The following is a 20,013-nucleotide window of genomic DNA, read 5'->3' as shown; positions in this document are numbered from 1 at the left end:
TTTATTTGACAGAAACCACAAGTAGAGAGGCAGGCAGGGGTGGAGGGGAAGCAGGCTCCCTGCTGAGCAGAGAGCCTGATTGGGGGCTTGATCCCAGGACCCCAAGATCATGATCCAAGCCTATGGCAGATGCTTAACCCACTGAGCCACCCAGGCACCCAAGTAAAGCTTCTTATAAGCTCTAATGGCAACTTTTAATAGGTCTTAAGGGCATCCGGCTGGTTCAGTCAGTACAGATGCAACTTTTGATCTCAGGGATGTAAGTCCGAACCCCACTTTGGGTGTAGAAATTACTAAAAATCTTTGAAGAAAAAAGTAAATCTTAACAAGGCTCACACTTAAGATGCAGAGATGGTTCAATAGGAAAGTTTTTTTAAAATATTTTTATTTATTTATTTGAGAAAGACGGAGAGAGCATGACAGCGGGGAAGGTCAGAGGGAGAAGCAGACTCTCTGCAGAGCAGGGAGCCCGATGCGGAACTCCATTCTGGGACTCCAGGATCATGAACTGAACCAAAGGCAGTCGCTTAACCCACTGAGCCACCCAGGCGCCCAGGAAGTTTGTTAATAGCCACATTAATGCATCAGGAAAGAAAATCATAGGGTGAAATGGTACATTGTACTGTTCAAAAATCTATCACTCAACATCTCAATAAACAATAAGCAAGATAGATATTTTCCTCACTTAACTGCAAAATCTCAAGCCAAGCATTGAACTTAATGAACAAACACTGGCAATTCTGCCATCAAAGAGAGGAAGGTAGAGATGATGCCCACAGTCCACCTGACTCCCCAAAAGACAACATGGTCTGGAGTGCTTGTCAGTACAACTGGACAAGAAAGATCAGACTGAAAAATGGAAAAAAAAAGGAGGGGGGCAAAGTTCTTTGCAAGTGATACAATTATATGAGAAACCCAAACTAACTTTAAAAAAAAAAAAGCTATGTAAACAGGAGAATTCAGTAAAATATCAAGGGGCTTAATGAATATTTAGTTTCCTACATGGGGGGTGGGGGGCAAAAAAGCCTGTAAAATGTATCGGACGGTCTCACCTGTAACAGTGAAAGAAGATGCACTACTTGGTTAAACTACATCCTTGGCATACAAAGAGCTCCCAAAAACAAACAAGAAAAAGAAAACGTGCAGGAAAAGAAAGACAAATCATTTCTGAACTTTTCTCACATGAGATTAGTCAAGAATTAAAACTTCGAAGATACACTTGCGGGAAACTGTAATGGCACTGGAGTTAGCAAGAGTGGGGAAAACCGTTTTCTCCCACAACTGGTCAGAGCATAATAATCTAATAATTAAGGAAATATGTTAAAAATATAAAAACCACCTCTTTCTCAGGCCAGAAACACCCAAGGGTCAGAGAAGGTGAGTCAGCAGCTCCAAATACACAACAAATACGTCCGGTCCCGTCCGGTTGGACTCGAACCTGGCTTCAAAAGCGGATACACTTCCCTTAACGCTGGGTCCCGCCCCCTCGCCGCCAACCCCGCCCAATCTCCCTAGGCCCCGCCCCGCCCTGTGGACCGACCCGGCCACTTGGGTCCAGCCTTTGAAGTTAACGCACAACACAGACTCAGGCGCCTCTGAGGCAGCGGATCCAAACCCGGAGACCCGGACGCTGGGACAGGTAAACCCGGACGGGAGCAGTCCGTGCGGCCCGCAGCTGGGGCGGAGGTCCTGGGGGACCTCTCAGGGGGTGGGCCGGTGTCCGTGGGCTTCACGGGCCCTAGCAGGCGAGGCTGCGGCAGCGCAGGGGTTAACTAGAGGCGCGGCCACCCAGGATACACGGTGGCGTCACGGGCGTCGCACCTTTCCGGGTTACGCAGCCGGGGGCGGGCTGCTCTGAGAGCCAATCGGGTGCGTCTATGCAAATAGAGGCGGAGCTAGAGATCTCGCGGAAGAGTTGGCCGCTCCGGGGTCCGCCTCCCCGTACGTCCTCCAGCCTTCCCCGCCTCCAGGCGCGCCCCTCTCTGGTGCCCACAGACAGTTCGCCGGCTGACCCCCCCATGCGGGGGCCACGGCGCCCCCCGCAGGACCCGCTCGTCGCCCCGGGGACGCCCGAGCGGCGCCTCGCTGAGGCGGATGCCCACCCGGGAGTCCCCCAAGACCCGCGGTTGCCGGGGGGACCTGCAGACCCGCCCTCCTGGCCCTGGGCCCCCGGTGAGTCTGAACGGGAGGAGGGTCCCCAGGCCAAGCCTAAGCAAGAGATTCATTCCCGCCAGTTTGAGGGATTCCGGCTTCCCCAAACCAACCATGATACCTGCGGCACCCGCAGCGATTGGTGCCTCCAGGCGGGGAAACCAGCGCCCCCCGCGCTCTGCGCGAGCGTCAACCAGGAATGCACAGGGCAAAGCCCAAGAAGATTGTATTTGAGGATGAGCTGCCCTCCCTGGCTCCCTTGAGCACCAAGAAGTCTATTGAAGCCATCCCCAGGGGGCATATGCGAAGGCCTCACCTAGTGCCCGACTATGAGCTGTGAGTGTTCCTGATGCCTGGGAACAGGGAAGGGGCCTGAGGTTGGGGCTTTGACAAATGAATAAGAGTTTACTAAATAGTAACAAGAGAAAAGGGGCATTTGGGGCAGGGAGTCCAACATGGGCAAAGAAGAACAAATTAAAATGATCGGGGGGAAAGGGATGGGTTATTTCCACTCACTGTCTGCCCCACTTTAACCCCGCAGTAAGTACCCACAAGTGAGCAGTGAGAGGGAGCGGAGCTGCTATGCTGCCGTGTTCCAGGACCAATACACAGAGTTCTTGGAGCTCCAGCGGGAGGTGGGCTCTGCACTGGCAAAGCTCCAGCAGCTAGAGACCTTGCTGAACTCGCTGCCCAAGCCCCAAAGCCAGGTCAGCCCCAGCAGAAACATCTGCCCCACAGCCTTCCAGGTGGTGGACTCTGGCCTCTGGGACACCCGCCGGGTCCGGGTCTCTGGGCCCCTGCCTCTTCTAGGCTGGGTGGGGGCCACAGCATAGGGGCTGAGATCAGCCCTGGAGGTTCTCATTAGATGGGTCACTTTGTCTGAGCCTCAGTTTCCCCATCCCTCCTTGGATTCAGCATTCTCTGAGCCCCACCCCCTTCTCCACTTGCAGAAGGAAGCCCAAGTTGCTGCCCGTGTCTGGAGGGAATTTGAGAAGAAGCAGACGGTAAGTTGTGTCCGCTGAGTCCCTCTGGCTGGCCTTTGTACCCCTGACCCTCGCATGAGCTCAGGGTACCCAGTTTCAAGGAAAGAAAACTGAGGCCCAGAGAGAAAGAGGCAAAGGGTTAGCCACTGAGGCTCAAAGTACCCCATGGACTTTCCTGGGTCTTGCTGGACTTTCCCAGGACCCCAGCTTCCTGGACAAGCAGGCTCGCTGCCACTACCTGAAGGGCAAACTGAGGCACCTCAAGAAGCAGATTCAGAAGTTCGATGAGCAAGGAGACTGCGAGAGCTCTGTGTACTTCTGAGTGCCCTGGCGGACAGGCAGAGGGACACATCGGGTGGCGGTTCCACCTTGCCCTCGCCTCTTCTCCTACCTCCTGGCTTTAGCTCCTGCTTTTACCCGCTCCTGGGGTAGCTTTGGCAAATGCCTCAGCCTTTGAGACCCAGCTCTGATGGTGCCTCCTCCGGGAATCCGTCCCAGGACCTCCTCAGGGACCAGCAACCCAGAGCCCAGATTTCAGCCCATCCCCTGCAAGCAGGTCTTGCCCACGTCTCTATCTCAGTGTAATAAACATTTATGAAATGCCTACTGTGTACAGCTGCTCAACACTCCTGGGTTCATTCGGTTGTTGCCAAAAAATTGTTCTCCCATTTTCCCAAGTTAAAAATCGAAGTTCAAGGAAAGGGACTTATCCCAGGAGGATGTGAACTTTTGTCTGTCTAGAGGGTTCCCTCTCCACCCAGAGCCTCACCCATGGCCTTCTGGTGGGAAGCTGAGGGGCCGACACCCAGCATTACTTAACCTAGCCAGGCTTGGGCTGGGGGAGCTCCAGGAGCCAAAAATATCCAGTAACTGGGGCGCCTGGGTGGCTCTACTGGTTGAGCATCTGTCCGGTTTCAGCTCAGGTCGTGGTCTCGGGGGTCATGTGATCAAGCTCTGCCTTGGGCACCGGGTTCAGTGGGGAGTCTGCTTCTCCCTCTTCCTCTCCCTCTGCTTTCTCTCGCTTTCTCTAAAATAATTAAATAAATCCTTAAAGAAAAAGCTTCCAGTAACAGAGGGAGGGCTGGCTGAGGACCCTCCCTAGTCTTGGTTAGTGGGCATCCTATGGAATTCCTTTGGCAGGACACTGGGGACTTCCTGAAGGGGGCACACTCAGCCCAAGAGACCCACTGGATTCCCTAATGCTGACGCCATCTGAGCCTTAAAAATCAGTTCTCCCGGGGCATGGCAGGCTGAATGGTGGCTGACTCCAGGGTCACAGCTCTTAGGCCTGGCTCTGTAGGAGAGTCCTGTGGTGCCCACTCCATGCCCATCCGAGACCGGGTGGGTGGGGCACTGGTAGGGGCAGGCTCCCCATGGGGGGCCTTTTGACAGTTTTTGTTTTTTTGTTTTTTTTTAAAGATTTTATTTATTTATTTGACAGAGATCACAAGTCGGCAGAGAGGCAGGCAGAGAGAGAGAGAGAGAGAGGGAAGCAGGCTTCCTGCGAAGCAGAGAGCCAGATGCGGGGCTCGATCCCAGGACCCTGAGATCATGACCCGAGCCGAAGGCAGCAGCCCAAACCACTGAGCCACCCAGGTGCCCCCTTTTGACAGTTTTTTAAAGATTGTATTTATTGGGGCACCTGGGTGGCTCAGTCATTAAGCGTCTGCCTTCGGCTCAGGTCATGATCTTGGGGTCCTGGGATTGAGCCCCACATCGGGCTCCCTGCTCAGTGAGAAGCCTGCTTCTCCCTCTCCCACTCCCCCTGCTTGTATTCCCTCTCTGGCTGTGTCTGTCTCTCAAAAAATAAAATAAAATCTTAATTAACAAGTAAAGTCTTTATTTATTTGAGAGAGAGAGGGAGAACACAAGTTGGTGGGGAAGGAGGAGAGGCAAGAGAGAAGCAGACTCCTTGCTGAGCGCAGAGCCTGACTCGGGGCTTGATCCCAGGACCGTGGGATCATGACCTGAGCTGAAGGCAGATGCTTAATGACTGAGCCACCCAGGTGCCCGTGGGTAGGGTTTTATAAGAGTTCTGCAGTCATGCCTAGACAGACATCCCCGTCTCTGGACAGCAGGACAGACAGAATCTAATAGGTCATCTCAGTCCAGCCCAATTGGAGGGCGCATACATTTGCTTACCTGCAGGACATCGTGGAAGATGTGGACCCCAGGCAGAATCTGTCCCCCTTCCCAGTGGGAGCTCAGTATTCTCTCCATCCCATTCCTGCCTCAGTCCCCTCTAGGGGCAGAGCATATATCCATGAGACCTCCATTTATTCCCCAGGAAATGGATTCAAACACCGTGTCTTCCCGCTTAGGCCTCTTCCAAGGTGGACATGAAGGAGGCTGGGTGCTCATGGGAAGCGTTTTGGTGGAGGTTTAAGGGCTGAGCACAGACCCAGCCTGCAGAGCAACACCTCAGTTCTTCCCTGTTTTCAAAGGGGCATCTTGGATGGAGGGCTCGTCTTCCTGGCCTGCCCCCACCATCTAGGCTCTTTCTCCCTATGCTCCAGAACCACAGTCCTGACTTTCAGTCTCAAGGGCACCCTTCCTACCACAGAGCTGGGCCACAAGCCTCTGAGGCCGGGATGGCAAGGTCCCAGTGCCGTCACCCCATATCAACTTAAAAGTCCACATTTCACTTTGTCCTTTGATAGCCCCACCTTCCAGATGCCAGTCTCTGAAACGAGAGTTACTTCAGTTACATGTGAGAAGAAACCAAACTCAGAGGGCTCAGGCACAAAAGGGTAAATTAGGGATCATGGAACTGAAGAACTGAGAGGTTTCAGGTTTGGCTTGATCCAGGGGCTCCAAAGGCATCCTGAGAAGCTGGTCTTCCTCTTTTGGCTCTGCTTTCGATTATATTCTACTTCCAAATCCCGCCATCAAATCTCAATGGTTAGCTGTGGGCCACACGGCCTCCCTGAACCAATTGCTGTGGCCAGGGGAATGGAGGGCTCTGTCTAAACATGTGGCAGGACTACCTCCAAATGTTTCTTTTGAGGACAATGAGGCCCAGACACCATGACTAAGAGCTGACCAAAGGAAACAATAAGATGTCTGGTCCAGGCCCTGTGTGAATCCATGAGGTCCACCTTCACAGGCCAAAGCCTGAACCTGAACCTGAGCCATCTACAGAACTCAACTCCTGTCGACTCACAGCTGACTGCTAGACCCCTCAAGGCACCCAGCTGCTTCCCCACAAAAACAGCAAGTAGGGCTGTTCCTAGGTTGTGTGTGTTCCAGATGGCTGGGAGTGGGTGGCGGTGGTGGGGTGACCCCTCATCCTCCCCTCCCCTCACAAAGACGATGGAGGCCATGCAGGTAGGAAACATCTTTATTATTGGCCTTGATTCATTCATCATATAGTGTCCAACGTGGATTACATGTCCAGACAACCTGCCTGGCACATTACTATGCCGGCCCCTCTAGTCCAGACGCCAGGCCGTCACACGAGGGAACCCAACCCTACCGGCCCCCAAAAGTTCATGCTTGGGGTGCTGAGCGCCAGGCTGTCCCAGGAATGGGTCCCTCGGTCCCTCGCCCTCTATTCTGGCCAGGAGTTCTGGGGAGGCCGAGGCTGGAGCCTGGACAAGCACTCTCTTTTTGGTTTCGTGATCATTTAAAAAACAGAGGAGACAAACGTTTCACAGTCTTTAAAAAACAGGAGTCTGAGGAGAGAAGCCAAGGTCCTCCACTTGGGGGCCCCGCATGAGGCCAAAGCATCCGTGTCCCTTGAGGTGTGCAGACCCAGCCGTGGTGTGGCTGGCCCAGCAATGTCACTGGCCAGAGCCGTAGGGCCAATTGAAGGTACTTCCTGACAGCAGCATGTCTCGGATCAGCGTCTCGATGGGCGTCTTGCCCACCAGGCGCATGAAGAACAGCTGGGAGATGAGGGAGGCGGGGACAGCGCGCAGGGCCGGGAGCCGCAGCAGCAGACGCCCGAAGCGCTGGGGCTGGGACGGGTACTGGGCCCGCACATACTCTGTGAGGGCCACCTGCGCCTTCTCCTGCAGGCTTTCCACGTGCGCTGGGTCGGAGAGGCCACAGGCGTCTGGAGAGACAAGGGCCAGGTAGATCAGGTGGGACGTGGCCAGAGAACACAAGGCCCCAGGGGTGACAAGAGGGCACCACGCGGGGGTGGGGGAGGGCATTCAGGTGGGAGGTGGAAGCCTGAGGCACAAATGGGGGCATCTCGGGCAGTGCCAGTCCTCCAGAGACACTGGGGTGACCTCCACTGAGGCCAGTGACACAGGAGTGTGGACAGTGGTGTCTCAAGGCCAGAGGAGCCCCGACTGAGGCCTTTGGCAAGGTGACGATTTCTAATCCAGCTCAAGGGGAGGAGGAGCTAGGGAAGGGACTTGGGAGGGCAGGTCAACCCCAGAGGGAATATTCAGACAGAAAGGCCTAGGGTGTCAGTGAATGTGACAACATCTAAACTGGGGACCCATAACGGGTAAGGTAGAGAAAGAATCTTCTGGGGAATGAGGAGCAAAGCCACATTTATCAAATGAAAGCCACCTCTCAAGAGTGGCCTAGGTCTGGTTCTTGCATCCCTGACCCCATCAAGACACTGGGATCTGAAATCTTCCAGAGTGCAGAACCAGCTGTGCCACCAGAGTAAGATAGGGCTTTGGATGCTAGGTGGTTAACCTAGGACTAGGAAGGTATTGGGACAACCCCGCCCTAGCCCCACCCACAGCGGAGGCCTCCAAGACACGCCCCTGCTCAGTCCCACTTCCAGGGGCCCCTGCTGCCAGGACACTACCTTGGGGGCAGTTGGGGGGGCCCTGGTTCAGAAGTCTGAGGGCCCAGGAATCAGGGAGTGGAAAGCGCAGGGAAGGCCAGAGATCCTGGCCCGACTGCCTCCTTAGCTGCACAGTAACCAGGAAGCAGCACCTGATTTGGTGGATGAGGGTCTGAGGTACTGGGGAGGACAAAGGTCAGGGACCAAGGGCCAGAACCAGGTGTCCAGGACCGACCTCCCTCATCCTCCCCCTCTCAATCTGCTCAGGGCCGAACAGCACCTTGATGAGAGAGTGGAAGTCGGGGACCCGGGTCTCAGGGAGCCTGGGAATCAGGGAGAGCCTGGTGGGGCCTTAGTCACTGGTCCCGGCTCGGCTGTGGCCCTGGAGAGCCCGGCTCAGGGCTCTCAGGGAGACCTGGGGGCAGGGTGTCACACTGCCCCATCAGCGCTCAGGCACATGCTGGGCGCCAGGTCCGGCCAGCTACAGTAGGGGTGAGGGGTGGGGAGGGGAGGAAAGCTGGGGTCAGGGTCCAGGTCGCCCCTCACCGTGCACCCCCCCATACCAGAGCGCGAGCGCATCTCACCAGGCGTGAAGAGCGCGATAGCCTTGAGGCAGCCGTACTCGGCCGAGTCGACCTGCAGGCGGCCCAGCTTGTCCACCTGCTCCTGGAAGGCGCGCACCTGGTCCATGAAGGCCACGGCGCGCTCGGCGGCCATGGGCGCGGCGTGCAGGCCGGCGGCGGCCAGGAGCGGCGCCGTGTGCAGGGGCAGTGCCGCCTGCGCCGCGTTCAGCACGAAGAGCTCGCTCCAGCTGAGGCGCAGCAGCGCCACCTGGTCGGCCACAGGCAGCTCGGGGAAGAAGGGCGCGTGGCGCGCCCACTCCACGGTGCTGAAGAGCAGCCGCGCCGCCAGCTCGCACACGTTGTCGATGCCCAGCACCGCGCCCGCCGCGCCGCCCCCTGCGCCGAACGCGCCCGCCGCGCCCGCGCCGAAGCGCCCGGCTGCCGCGGGGTAGGGCTCGGCGCGCAGCAGCTGCGCGATCAGCTCCGACACCGGCTGCCCCGGGAAGAGGTCTCCGCCCGCGGCCGCCAGCGCCGAGCCCGGGGGGCTGCCGGAGGAGGCGGCAACAGCGCCGGGCAGCGAGTGCGGGATGCGGCCGCGCTGCACCGCTGTGGGGATGGAACGGAGATGGGTGGGAAGGAGGGAAAGGAAGGGGGCAGGAGCGGAGGGAGGAGAGAGGGGTACCCCGGGAATCCGGCGGGGAGGGCGCCACGGGATGGGGGAGGGATTGAGGGACAGAGAGACCAGACAAGGGAGAGGGAGGGAAGGAACAAGGGGGGAAAATGGGTATCCAGGGCCATGGGGGGCAGGTGGGGAGGAAGAAAGGGGGAAAGATAACGTCATCAGAGGGTCCCTCGGCCTCTCTCCTCAAAGGCTTCCCACACCCAGCCTTTCCCTGGACCTCCCACCACACCCAACGGGGGCACAGCTCCAGTGGGAGCCCAGAGCTAGGGTCCAACCCGCCCCACCCTGCTCTGCCCTGTGCCCTCAGCCTATGGCCATGTCCACCCACTGCAGCCACCCCCACTGCCCACTGCTTGCTGATAAGCAGGGTGGTGGGATGCCTGGCCCCCTCCCTCAGAGGAGGGGGAAGCTAGACTTGTCATTCGTGTCCCTGTCAATCACGGGGTTCCCAGAGCTGACAGGGGGCCGGGGGGGGGGGGGTCACCTTCATACTACTTGCAGCCCCTGGCCAGCCTATCCTTAAAGCAAGTGATCTCTCCTATGGAGATGGGATCTCTTCTCCAGCTTCCCCCTTCAACACACCCCCCAGGTCATGGCTCCCAAGGGCAGATCTCCTCTGCAGTGACCACACCCCCATGCTAGGAGTGGGGTCCCAGCCATACACATGAACAGCCATCAGTAGCCTTGCTTGTTAAGGGGGAGTAAGGGGAGCACCAACTGCTGGCCAGTGTCCCCAGGATTCAGATGAATGGGAAGGACACTGAGACACAGAGGGATAGTTCACCTGACCTGTGCCACCGTGGACGGGGTGCAGGGACAGACTGGGCTGCAAGCCAGACAGAAACTAATGATCTTTAATGAGCTGGCATGCCCTGTCTCATCTCCATGAACTTCTGGTCAACCAGCCAGGGAATGAATGGGGGGAAGAGACTGTGGGTGGGAGCCAGGGGCTAGCAGAGCTGAGCAGGGAAGCGGGGGCTTGGGTTCGAGGCTCCACAGGACTTCTGTGTCTCAACCATCAAAGAGGCGTAGCTGGATATGGCCAGAGAGTGGATCCCATCTCAACCCCCTGCCCCCCAGGGGGGAGGGGAGGGACCTATTCCTCCCGGCCCTTTGCTCACTCAGTTCTAAACCCCATATCCCACCATTTCACCCCCCACCCAGCCATGGTCCAACCTCAGAGCCTTTGCACTCACTATTCCTGCTTCCTGAGAACCCCTTCCCCAGCTCTTCCTCTTTATTCAGCCCAAACTGCGTGGGTTCAAGTCCCAACCCAACCCTACTGCTCTCTGACCCTGGGAAATGACTTCTTCACCTCTCTGCTCTCGGTGCTCAATTTCCCCACCTGTAAAATGCAGATGGTAATGACACTGATGATACCAACCACTAAATTAATGAGAATCCAACTTGCTTGGAACAGCACTAGGCATATAGTAAGGGCGAAATGGGCAGTAATTCAAGCCAAGAAACATGTATTAAGCACCTTCAATGTTCTAGGCCCTGGATAGGCACGGGGGCTATGTCAGAAAACAAGACAAACACAAGTCCCTGTCCCCAGGGAATGGACATTCTGGTGGGGGAGCAAGTAAACTACAGAGCAAGGTAGATAGTGCCAAATAAAGGAGGATGGTGAAGAGTAACCAGGAGGGCTTCTCTGAGGAGGTGTTTTTTGAGCAAACCTTAAAAGAGATAAGGGGCACTTGGGTGGGCTCAGCATTTCAATTCTTGATTTCTGCTCAGGTCATGATCCTAGGGTTGTGAGATTGAGCCCTGCACTGGTCTCTGCCCTAGGCATGGAACCTGCTTAAGATTCTCTATGGCCCTCTCCTGCTGCCCTTCCCCCCACCCTTGAAAAGAAAAGAGAAGAAGAGGTAAAGAAAGCATGCTGGTATCTGGGTAAGAGTGCTCCAAGCAGTGGCAACGACCTGTGCAAAGGCCCTGAGGTGGACTGTGCTTGGGGCATAAGCTGTGATTATGATTTTTTTCCCCACTCCCAAGACTTCGGAGATCTGAAGCCCTGATCTGAAGTACATCAGGACTTTAGGTCAAATGGACAAGTAGAGGCAAAAATCCAGGTTGTCAGGGTGGGGCATGTCATCCGGGAACTTAAAAGGACCAAAGAGTAATCAGATGGTCTTAAGAGAAAGACTGAGTGGCCATTGCCAGAGCCCTTCCCAGCAGCCAGCAGAGAAGACACCAACTTTAAAGCAGGCTAGACTCAAGAAGCAGCGAAGAGCCACCAGCCTACCCCACACCAGTCCTGACAGAGACAGGAAGCCCAGCCTGGGGTGCTCGTCCCGCCAGTCAGGTCCTGCTCCTGAGCCCACCAGGCTCCACGTGGCAGCCTGTGGGTTCCAGCTGCATTCTAAGAGTGCTTGGTCCAGGTCTGGGCCCAGCCGTCCCTGCACACAAGTCCCCAGGGCAGAGACCAGGGGCTGGGCCTCCCTCTGGCTCCCGGTACCCAGGGTCAGGCGGAAGGGTAAGCTGCCCTTTGCCTTAATCGGGCGAGTTCCTGCCTTGGACAAACACAAAGCAGAGGGTGGAGGATGAAGAAAGCAATCAAAAAAAAAAAAAAAAAAAAGCCACCCTTGTTCAGACAACACAGGCCAGGCTAAGGGGACACACGGGTCACCAAGGTGTCAGGGCCAAAGAACCTGACTCTGAGGCCAGAGGGCCTGGAGAGGAGGGGCTACGAAGCAGAACTGTCCTAATGGGGGCCTGAATCGGGGTGTCCCTTGCATCCCTGGCTCGTCTGCCGGTGACTATGGCTAATTGGATTCCTCCGGCCCGGGGCCAGACTGAAGCCTACAAGATCGTGGGATCAGTGGTAACAAGGTTAGCGGGCGCCAGACCCCACCCTCCACAGGTCCCAGACCCCTGAGACAGGCTGCTTGTTGGCCCTCTGCCTGCCCTACTCCAGGCGGGTACTCACCCTCCTTCCTCATGCCCACCCGGAAGCACTTTTTCAGGCGGCAGTACTGGCACTGGTTCCGGTGATGCTGGTCGATCTGGCAGTCACGGTTGGACCTATAGGCAGGCAGGGGGCCACCATGACACTCACGCCCTGCCCCTGGAGCCAGCCTCTAAGCCACCTTTGAAGGCTGCACCTGAGAAACGTCAGTGCTCTCCCCCACCCTCCTGGCCCCCAGGGCTGGGCAGGTATCCCCAGAAGGTCACAGGGGCTAAGCTGCAAATTTGCGACAAAGTAGGTGAGCACGCCAGGGAGGGTAGTGTTGGAACTGCGTTTTGAAGGATGAATAGAAGTTCCCCCAGAGCAGAGAGGCCATTCCAGGCAGAGGGGTGAGGAGAGCTTTCGGCTGGAGACAGTTTCATTTTACTTGGTCTCTGTGGGGGCTAAGGGATGGGGGTCTTTGTCCCAAGGGCAATGTGAGAACAGCAAAGAAAGGTATGTGGTCAGGGAGCCGGGCCTTGGGGGTTAACTAAGACACTAGGGCCAGGTCAGGGCCAGTCTTCTCTGGGCACAGTAGGGCCCCAGGATTGTCACCCTGCACAAGATTGCCACGAATGAATCAATGAATGAACCCCTGTGCTCCCTTTTAAGATCCCACACCCATATGCCCTCCTCTGGGGGAACACCTTCCAACTCCCAGCTGAGCCTAAGAAGCTTCCTCTGCATGGCCCTCAGGGATCACAGCCTCTTCCAAGGTTGGGATTGGGGCCCCGCCCAGCAACAGAGTGAGCTCCCCGTCTAGGGTCAGTCCCAAGCAGGAAGATTCAGGCCCTTGTTCAAATTTCTCCAGCACTTCTTTCCCTTAGACCCTATCCCTGTGCTCCTTCGGTGTCTCTCTATCCTGGGCTCCACCCAGACCTGGGGCAGACACTCCTGGGGTCCCAGCTGGGTACCAAGAGGGGACCCAGAGACAGTCGCAGAGTAAAACGAACTCTCAATGAAGTTAAAATTCAAACACATCTCAGCCCCAGCCCTGGGGCAGCGACTTCTCCACCAAGACTCAGTTTCCTCATCTGGAAATGGGAGGCCCGGTGCCAGCTCTATAGGTGATGCACTGGGTCTGGGGGAATCAGCGGGGGGCGGGGGACTTTCAGGGAGGGTGTCAGGACCCAAGCCCAAGCCGGGGGGTTCTCAATGGCAGGTTCAGGAGAGCTGAGGTGCTGCGGGTCTCCGAGTGTCCACGTCCCACAGCGCCAACCTCTAAGCCCAGGCGTCTGTCCCCTGCCGGGCCTGAGCCCCCAGGAAGAGGCCCTGCTAGGGTGGAGGGAGCTCAGGCAGAACCAGAACAAAGCCCAGCAGGCAGGCAGTGGGAGGGTCCTGGGCAGCCGGGTGGAAACAGCCAGGCCTGGGGCAGACAGGCAGGCAGGCAGGGGCCCAGCTTAGGGCCCCTGACCTCAAGGGAGGTCCTGAGCCTTCTGCCTCAACTTCCCCAGCTACAGAGTTGAGACAGATCTCCTGTCCCTCCAGACGGGGACACAGTAAGTTCCATCTGTTATCCCACCTAAGGAGAACATGCTTTACCCAAACCCATGGCCCAACTCAGCCTCCTCCCAAGGCTTCTGGCCTCTGGTCCAATTCCATCCCTGCCCTCCCTTGCTCACATACCCTCCTCTCTGGCTCCCTGTCATCCTCAGTCCAGCACTTCTGATCCACTCACCTCTAAGTTCTCCCACGCCTGGGTGGTCTCATCTTACAACACTGCTCCCCTAACCTGCCACTGAGTGTTTGCCTGGGCCACACTCTCCCCAGAAGTGCCCTTCACTTCCTCTACCTGCCAAACCCCTCCTGCCTTAAGGCCTACCTCCCAGGGACCTCCTCCAGGCAGTCCTCCCTGAACCTTGGGCAGAGCCCCTTGCTCTCTCCTGGGGCTCCGAACCCATCTCTCCCCTGAGCCCAACCCAGACTCCACAGGCAGGGAGCATCTGTGCCTCACTGTGCCTTCTCCAGGCTGGGAGAGAGCTGGGATCAGAGCTGGGGTCTCTCTGAGGGGCTGGCATCAAACCTCCCAGGCTAGGCCCCGAGGGGACTTTGCTGAACCAATCTGAGGCTCAGAGAGGGCCAGAGACTTCACCTGGTCACACAGTACAGAGCTTCTGGAGAATCTGCCAGCCCCAAACAATGCCCCCCTCCCCTGCCTTGTAGATCCCCGCTCCCACCTTCAGAGAGCCCCCCGGGACCCCAGAGCCACCGAAGCTCCTCCCTTGCCCTCCCCAAAGACCTGGCCAGAGAGCAGGCGGGTATTCCCGCATCAAGAATGAGGCCAAAGTCTGGTGGCCCAGTTAGCACTGGAGGAGGGAGCGAGCCAGCTCTCCCACACATACACACACACACACACACAGCTACCCCAGACAAGGCCCTGACCGCAGACCTGGGGCCAAACTCCAGCCTCTGGTGCCCAGGACCCCGCCCTCTGGCTTCACCAACAGGCCCTCCATCAGCTGCCCTCTCCCTGGGGACACCCTGCCCAGGACTCAGCTGCTCCCCTCTTCCCTATCCCAGTTCCCCTTGCTAAGCCCCAACTGGGGCAGGGTCTCCCCCTGGGTGCCCTAGGGCCGGGCCAGGACCTCGCCGGGCCTCAGTTTTGCCTATCTGGAAAATGGGACTCTCCATACCAGCTCTACAGGGCCTACACATGTTCCTGTGGGGGTGCAGGGTAGGAGCTCGTCAATGGATCGAAAGGGCACTCACAGAAGAGCAGCAGCGAAGGGGGCCCTGGGCTAGACACCCGACCCCAGCACCAACCAGAGAAACCAGTAAGGCCACACCCTGTCAGCGGGGACTCCAACCTCAGAGGGCCCAGGGCTCCTTCTTGGAAACGTTCACCCCCACCCTGTCAGAGTCCACCGAAGTTTCAGGGATTTTCCAGGAGCCCCAGGCCTGAACCCACTCCTGCATGGGGGGAGGGCTGGAGCAGCCAAGGTGTGGTCAAACCCAGCCCCCCTCCCAGCCCTTCGGTGGCGGTTTCCAGTGACCCAAGGCCCAGAGTGAGCCCACAGTGGGGTGGGGTGGGGGCGGGCAATTCCCCCCCCCCATAGGCAAGCCCAGCTCCCCCCACAGCAGGGCTACCCATGCGAAAGAGGCCGGAGGCCGCCTGGTGCCACCCCTGCCTTGCTCCCGCCGCCGCCGCCGCCGCCGCCTCGGTGGCCAGGGCGACTTTGGAAGTGATATTTGACCCCAAGGGCGCGCCGTATCGATCCGCGCGGCCGCAGACAATGGCCCCTGGACGCTGCGAGCTCCACAGTCCAAGTTCCACGTTCGATTCCCGCAGGGTCCCCTGCGCGCCGAGATCCCCGAGAAGGGATGCCCTGGGGTTAGGACCCCACCCCTGACAGCACCCCCCAACCCTTCCCCGCACGGAGATGACCCCTCTCCAGAAAAAAGGGAGGGAGGTAGAAGGAGCAAGGAACTGGGGCGGAAGCCGCAAGGGACCACCTGAGGAGGGGGACCTGCATCGATACAGCGCCGACTGTATACACAATCCCAGGAATGGAATGGAGGAGGGGAGAGGGGTCTGTGCCCCTATCTCAGAGAGGGGAGTGGAGGCCCGGGGAAGGTCAGCGCCAGGCCCAAGGTGACCGAGCAGGTCAGAGGCCCGGCCCAAGCTGGGGCCGGGTGCACAGCAGCCGTGCGCTGAGAGGGGGCTCACCGGCAGGTGTAGCTGAGGTTGCGGCGGATGCTCCGCTTGAAGAAGCTCTTGCAACCCTCGCAGGTGAAGACGCCGTAGTGCTTGCCGCTCGACTTGTCCCCGCACACCACGCAGTCCACCTGCAGCCCCGGCCGCTCTTCGTCGCCGGGCTCAGCGTCGCTGGCTGCGCCCGGGGGTGAGGCCGAGTCTTCCTCGGCCGCGCGCGGGTAGCCGCCCGCCTTGTCCACACCGTTCGTGTCGCCGCCGCCGCCGCCGCCGGGGCCGCCCCAGCCGCCGGTCACCATGGCCATAGCCCCAGGGCAGCGGGGCCGGGGCGCCCCCTCCGTGCTCTTCCCTCCGGGCACCCCTCTCGGCCCGGGGGGACCCTACCCGGCACGCATCCGGGCCCGGCGCGCGGGGGGCACCGGCTGCACCCCCCAAAAAAGTTTTGCAGCAACTTCCTGCGGCCGGTCCGCGCGCCCGGGCAGAACTGGTCGGGCCGGTTCCAGGCCAACTTTCCCACGCGTGCGCGGGGCCGGGCCTGGGGGCGGGGGGGCGCGCTAGAGGCGCGAGCCGGGGGCCCCGGGGACTCGCGCCCCGCCGCCCTGGGGCCCCGGCGGGGGCGCGCGGGCCATGGCCCGGCGCAGGCTGCGCAGGGGGCGCCCTCTGGCCTGGCTGCCGCTTGGCCGGGGGCTGCGGCCAACTTAGCGGGCCGCCATCCGAGCGCGGGAGGCCGGGGGGAAAGTTTGGCCGCAAGTTACGCGGCCGCCCGCGGCGCGGGGGAGGGGCGGCAGGCGCGCGCCGGGGCCGGTCGCCGCGCCCCCTGGCTCCCCCGGGCCCCCAGGCGGCCGCTCGGGGCCTGCAAGCCTGCGGGCCGGCGCTTCCCGAGCTGCCGCCCCCTCTGCGGCCGCGCCTGCCCGGCCTGGGCCTGCGCCTGGGCCCGAGCCTCGCTCTCGCTGCCGCCGCCGACCCCGCGCGCCGGCCTCGCGCTGCGGCCGGTTTGACACACAACGTTCCATTCGCGGGGCGGGCGGGGGGCGGGGGCGGGGGCAGGGGCGCGCGCCGCGGGCTGGGGGCGGGCGCTCGTTGCCCCGGCGACGGCCACCCTTATAAGGGCATGGGTGGCCTCGCTCGGCGCCCGGCGCCCGGGCCGGCGGGAGGGGCGAGGGCGGAGCACGGGGCCGCACGGCCTGACCCTCCCCCCTCCTCCCCCCTCTGCCCCCGCCCTCGCCCGACTCCAGCCTTAACCCCTGCCGGGCCGCGGCGGGAGCCTGGCCGCTGCTGCCCTCTGCCCTTCTGCAGGCTCGCCAAGATGTCTCTCCAAGGCCCTCCCCTCCACCTCCGGCCTTGGACGATGCCTCACTCAACCGCCCTCGAGGCGCACCTCAGAACCCTACCCCTGCATTCCCCGCAGAAGCAATAATAGGGGGCCGGTTGTCCCCGGGGGGCACGCCCCTGCGCAGTGTACACACACACACACACACACACACACACCCAGGGGCATTTCTTTGCACAGTTGCTTGATGGATTGTGTTTGCTTCCTCTTCCAGAAAGTCGCCGCGTCCGACCCCCACCCCACCCTTTTTCAGCTTGGGCTAACACCTGGTGCTGGGAATCTCCAGGGCCAAGGGATGTTGTGGTCTGTGGCCGGCGGGGGCGCGAGGTCAGGGGCCCCTTCGCCAGGATTTTAGGCCTCTGGGGGCAGGGCACCCACGCGCCCAGCTAGGCTAGAGGCAGCAGGAATGCCCAGCATCCCTACTGGGGCCTGCCCCTTTTCCTCTTTAATTTCCTTTTCTTTCTGTGCTGCACATAAAGGGCTTGGCCAGGCCACTGGCTGGACTGCAGATGTCTCTGCCAGGCTCCCTGGAGCCTCTCACTGACTGCTGGCTTACAGCTTCCCCCACCCGCCCTCTTCGACCCCATAGGGTCGACCAGCATTTATTAAGCACCCTTTGTTTGTGTACCCCCACCCCCACCTTCTGCCCAGGCAGCCCTGGGCTGGGCGGCGCCTGAGCCTCTTGCTCTGGGCCTGTTAACGTTTAACCAGCTGGAAAAGCCCTTCCTACAGTGACCTTTCACCTTGGAGTCCCCCAGGTCCAGTTGCAGGCCTTCTCTCGTGCCCCGCCCCGGGCCCTGGGCCCAGAGCTGGACACCGGGGCACGTGGCTGGGCCTCTCAGAGCCAGAAGGAAAAACAGTGCCCTGTGCCCCCACTGATCCTGCCCTTGGCAGGAAGGGCCTTGGGAAAAGGCAACCCCTTCTCCAGATTATATCTGAGGAGGCACCTTGGCTGGGGGCCCCGTGGGGATGGTGCTGGGAGATCTTGTAGATCGTGCAACATTTAAGAGTATAACACGGTTCCTCGTAAGCCGGGCACCACACACCCAGACCTGGGCCTCTGGGCCTCCCAGGGAGAGTCTGGCTGGGTGGGAGCTGGAGGAGGTTTCAGCAAGCACAGGAAGCAAGAAGGACTGGGGTTAGATCGGAGCAAGGCCTTGCTGGGGGACTGACTAGAGTGGCATTCCCTAGCCTGTAAGCCCGGCTGAAGAAGGGGGCCTGGATGGTTAGAAAAGACCATTTTGTTCTGGGGCTGCCTGGGAATGTGGAGGTGCTGTCTGGTTATTTGGGGGTGAGGACAGGGGTCCCAGGGCCCCGGACAGGGCTTTCCAGCATTCCTGGGCAGGGGGCATCTCAGAAGGGAGACAAAGTTCAGGGAAGGGAGTCAGAGGGGGACTGAAAAGGGGAGGGGCCAGGGACCTGGGGCTTGAGAGACACAAGTTCAGGGAGGAGACTCAGAAGTGGCAGTCTGGGGTGGGCTTGGAGACTAGGGAAACAGAGGAGGCACAGCCTAGAACCTCGTGGGCTGCCCCGACTCCTCCCCGTAGCACCGCGGGGGCGGAGGGGGGGGAGAACCCCTGAGGCCCTCCTGGGGGGGTGTCGAGGTCTGGCCCCGCCCCCTTGACCCCTGCCCGCGGCCCCGCGGTGACATTTGACCTTGCGGCGGCTGCGGACCGGGGACAAAGAGCCCTGGGCCCATCTGCCGAGGGGGCACCCGTGGGAACCGCCAGACCCCGCTCCCGTCGGCCTGGGAACCGGCCCCTGCCCCCTTCAACAGCCCGAGCTCATTCCCCACCCTCCAACAGGTGACCTTGTCTCCTTCTGCCCCACCCCCCCACCGCAGGCAAACTGGTGGGGCTGGGGTGCTGGAAGCAGTATTGCCGTTTGGGTCCCTCCGACCCCCTCATGCCCTCCTCAGTTTCCCTGCTTTTTTCAAAACTGGCACCGACCGAAGTTCACCCACCCCAGCGATCTCTCAGGAGCTGAGCGTCAGGAGGACCAGGTTGACTGCAGGCGCGGGACTGCCTGACCTCAGGCCCCCGTGGCGGCAGGCAGCCACCGCACACACCTGCACAGGTGTGGGCTGGAAAGCACCCAGCACTAGGACCACCACTAGGCTGGGGACGAAAAACCTTTCTAATCCCTGTCTTGGATTTCAGCCATCCCCGAGAGGAAGGGGGAGAGCCCAGCAATAATCCGGCTTGCTTGCGGGTCCCAAGTCCCCCTGGCCAGGGTATGTGGCTTATGCAAATGACATGCTAATTAGCTGTCTGCTATTGACCTGACCCTAAAGGCTCCCAGGCCCTGCAGGTGAAAGCTGGAGCTTAACCTGGCCAGGGACCATCCAGACTCTCAGGCCAGAATATCCTTGCCCTGGAGTAAACAACTTGCAGATTTCTCACCTTTGGTCCGCCCCCCACCCAGAAGCTCTTTACCTTAGCTCCATACCTTCCCTTTGAAGGAGAGTTCCAAAGCCCTCTGAGGTCTCCTCTCCCCGACCTCCACCTTGGGAGCGATTGGTCTTCTGGCTAACTTTCCACACCCTGAATCGTTAGGCCCTCAGTTTTCCTTCTGGGATACAGGCATTTTCCTCTTGGGAGCATCTACCAGGCCAAAGCCAACATCTTCCTGGGAAAGGTATGGACAAGGGAAGGTGTGCCCGTCCTTTTGGACCCCTCCTAAAGAGACATGAGTGCTGGAATGTCAGTTCTGGTCATGTGACCTCGCTGACCCCGAATCCTTCACCCCATATCCTAGATTTGGCCTGACTCCTGGCCTGACCCCTGGCACCATCTGGCTGGCATCACATTCACATGCCACGGGGCGCCAGGTCAAAGCCAGGGAGCCTTTCTCAAATGCCCAGCCACCCCTCCTTCCATCAGGTCCCAGACCCCACAGGTGCATCAGCCCCCATCCCACCCAACAGATCCCAACATTCAAGGTCACACATGA

General features: G+C 59.6%; 2 protein-coding genes across 2 annotated transcripts; one reads left to right on the top strand and one right to left on the bottom strand.

Moving 5' to 3' along the window:
- Window positions 1–1,531: 1,531 nt before the first annotated feature.
- On the top strand, window positions 1,532–3,738 carry OCEL1 (occludin/ELL domain containing 1). The gene is made up of 6 exons (XM_082711038.1): window positions 1,532–1,639; window positions 1,996–2,172; window positions 2,288–2,487; window positions 2,693–2,858; window positions 3,102–3,155; window positions 3,334–3,738. Exons 2-6 carry the CDS (start codon window positions 2,095–2,097, stop codon window positions 3,454–3,456), a joined length of 621 nt encoding a protein of 206 aa, XP_082567164.1. The 5' UTR covers window positions 1,532–1,639; window positions 1,996–2,094; the 3' UTR covers window positions 3,457–3,738.
- A 2,720-nt stretch (window positions 3,739–6,458) lies between these two features.
- Window positions 6,459–16,278, bottom strand: NR2F6 (nuclear receptor subfamily 2 group F member 6). Its single transcript, XM_082710040.1, has 4 exons — window positions 15,747–16,278; window positions 12,062–12,156; window positions 8,469–9,053; window positions 6,459–7,191 (listed from the first exon to the last, which is right to left on the bottom strand). Exons 1-4 carry the CDS (start codon window positions 16,034–16,036, stop codon window positions 6,917–6,919), a joined length of 1,245 nt encoding a protein of 414 aa, XP_082566166.1. The 5' UTR covers window positions 16,037–16,278; the 3' UTR covers window positions 6,459–6,916.
- Between the last annotated feature and the right edge of the window lie 3,735 nt (window positions 16,279–20,013).

The sequence above is a fragment of the Mustela nivalis genome (genome assembly GCF_964662115.1).
Source record: "Mustela nivalis genome assembly, chromosome: 1".
Lineage (NCBI taxonomy): Eukaryota > Metazoa > Chordata > Mammalia > Carnivora > Mustelidae > Mustela > Mustela nivalis.
The sequence above is the reverse complement of the archived record's forward strand: the minus strand, read 5'-3'. Positions and strand labels throughout refer to the sequence as shown.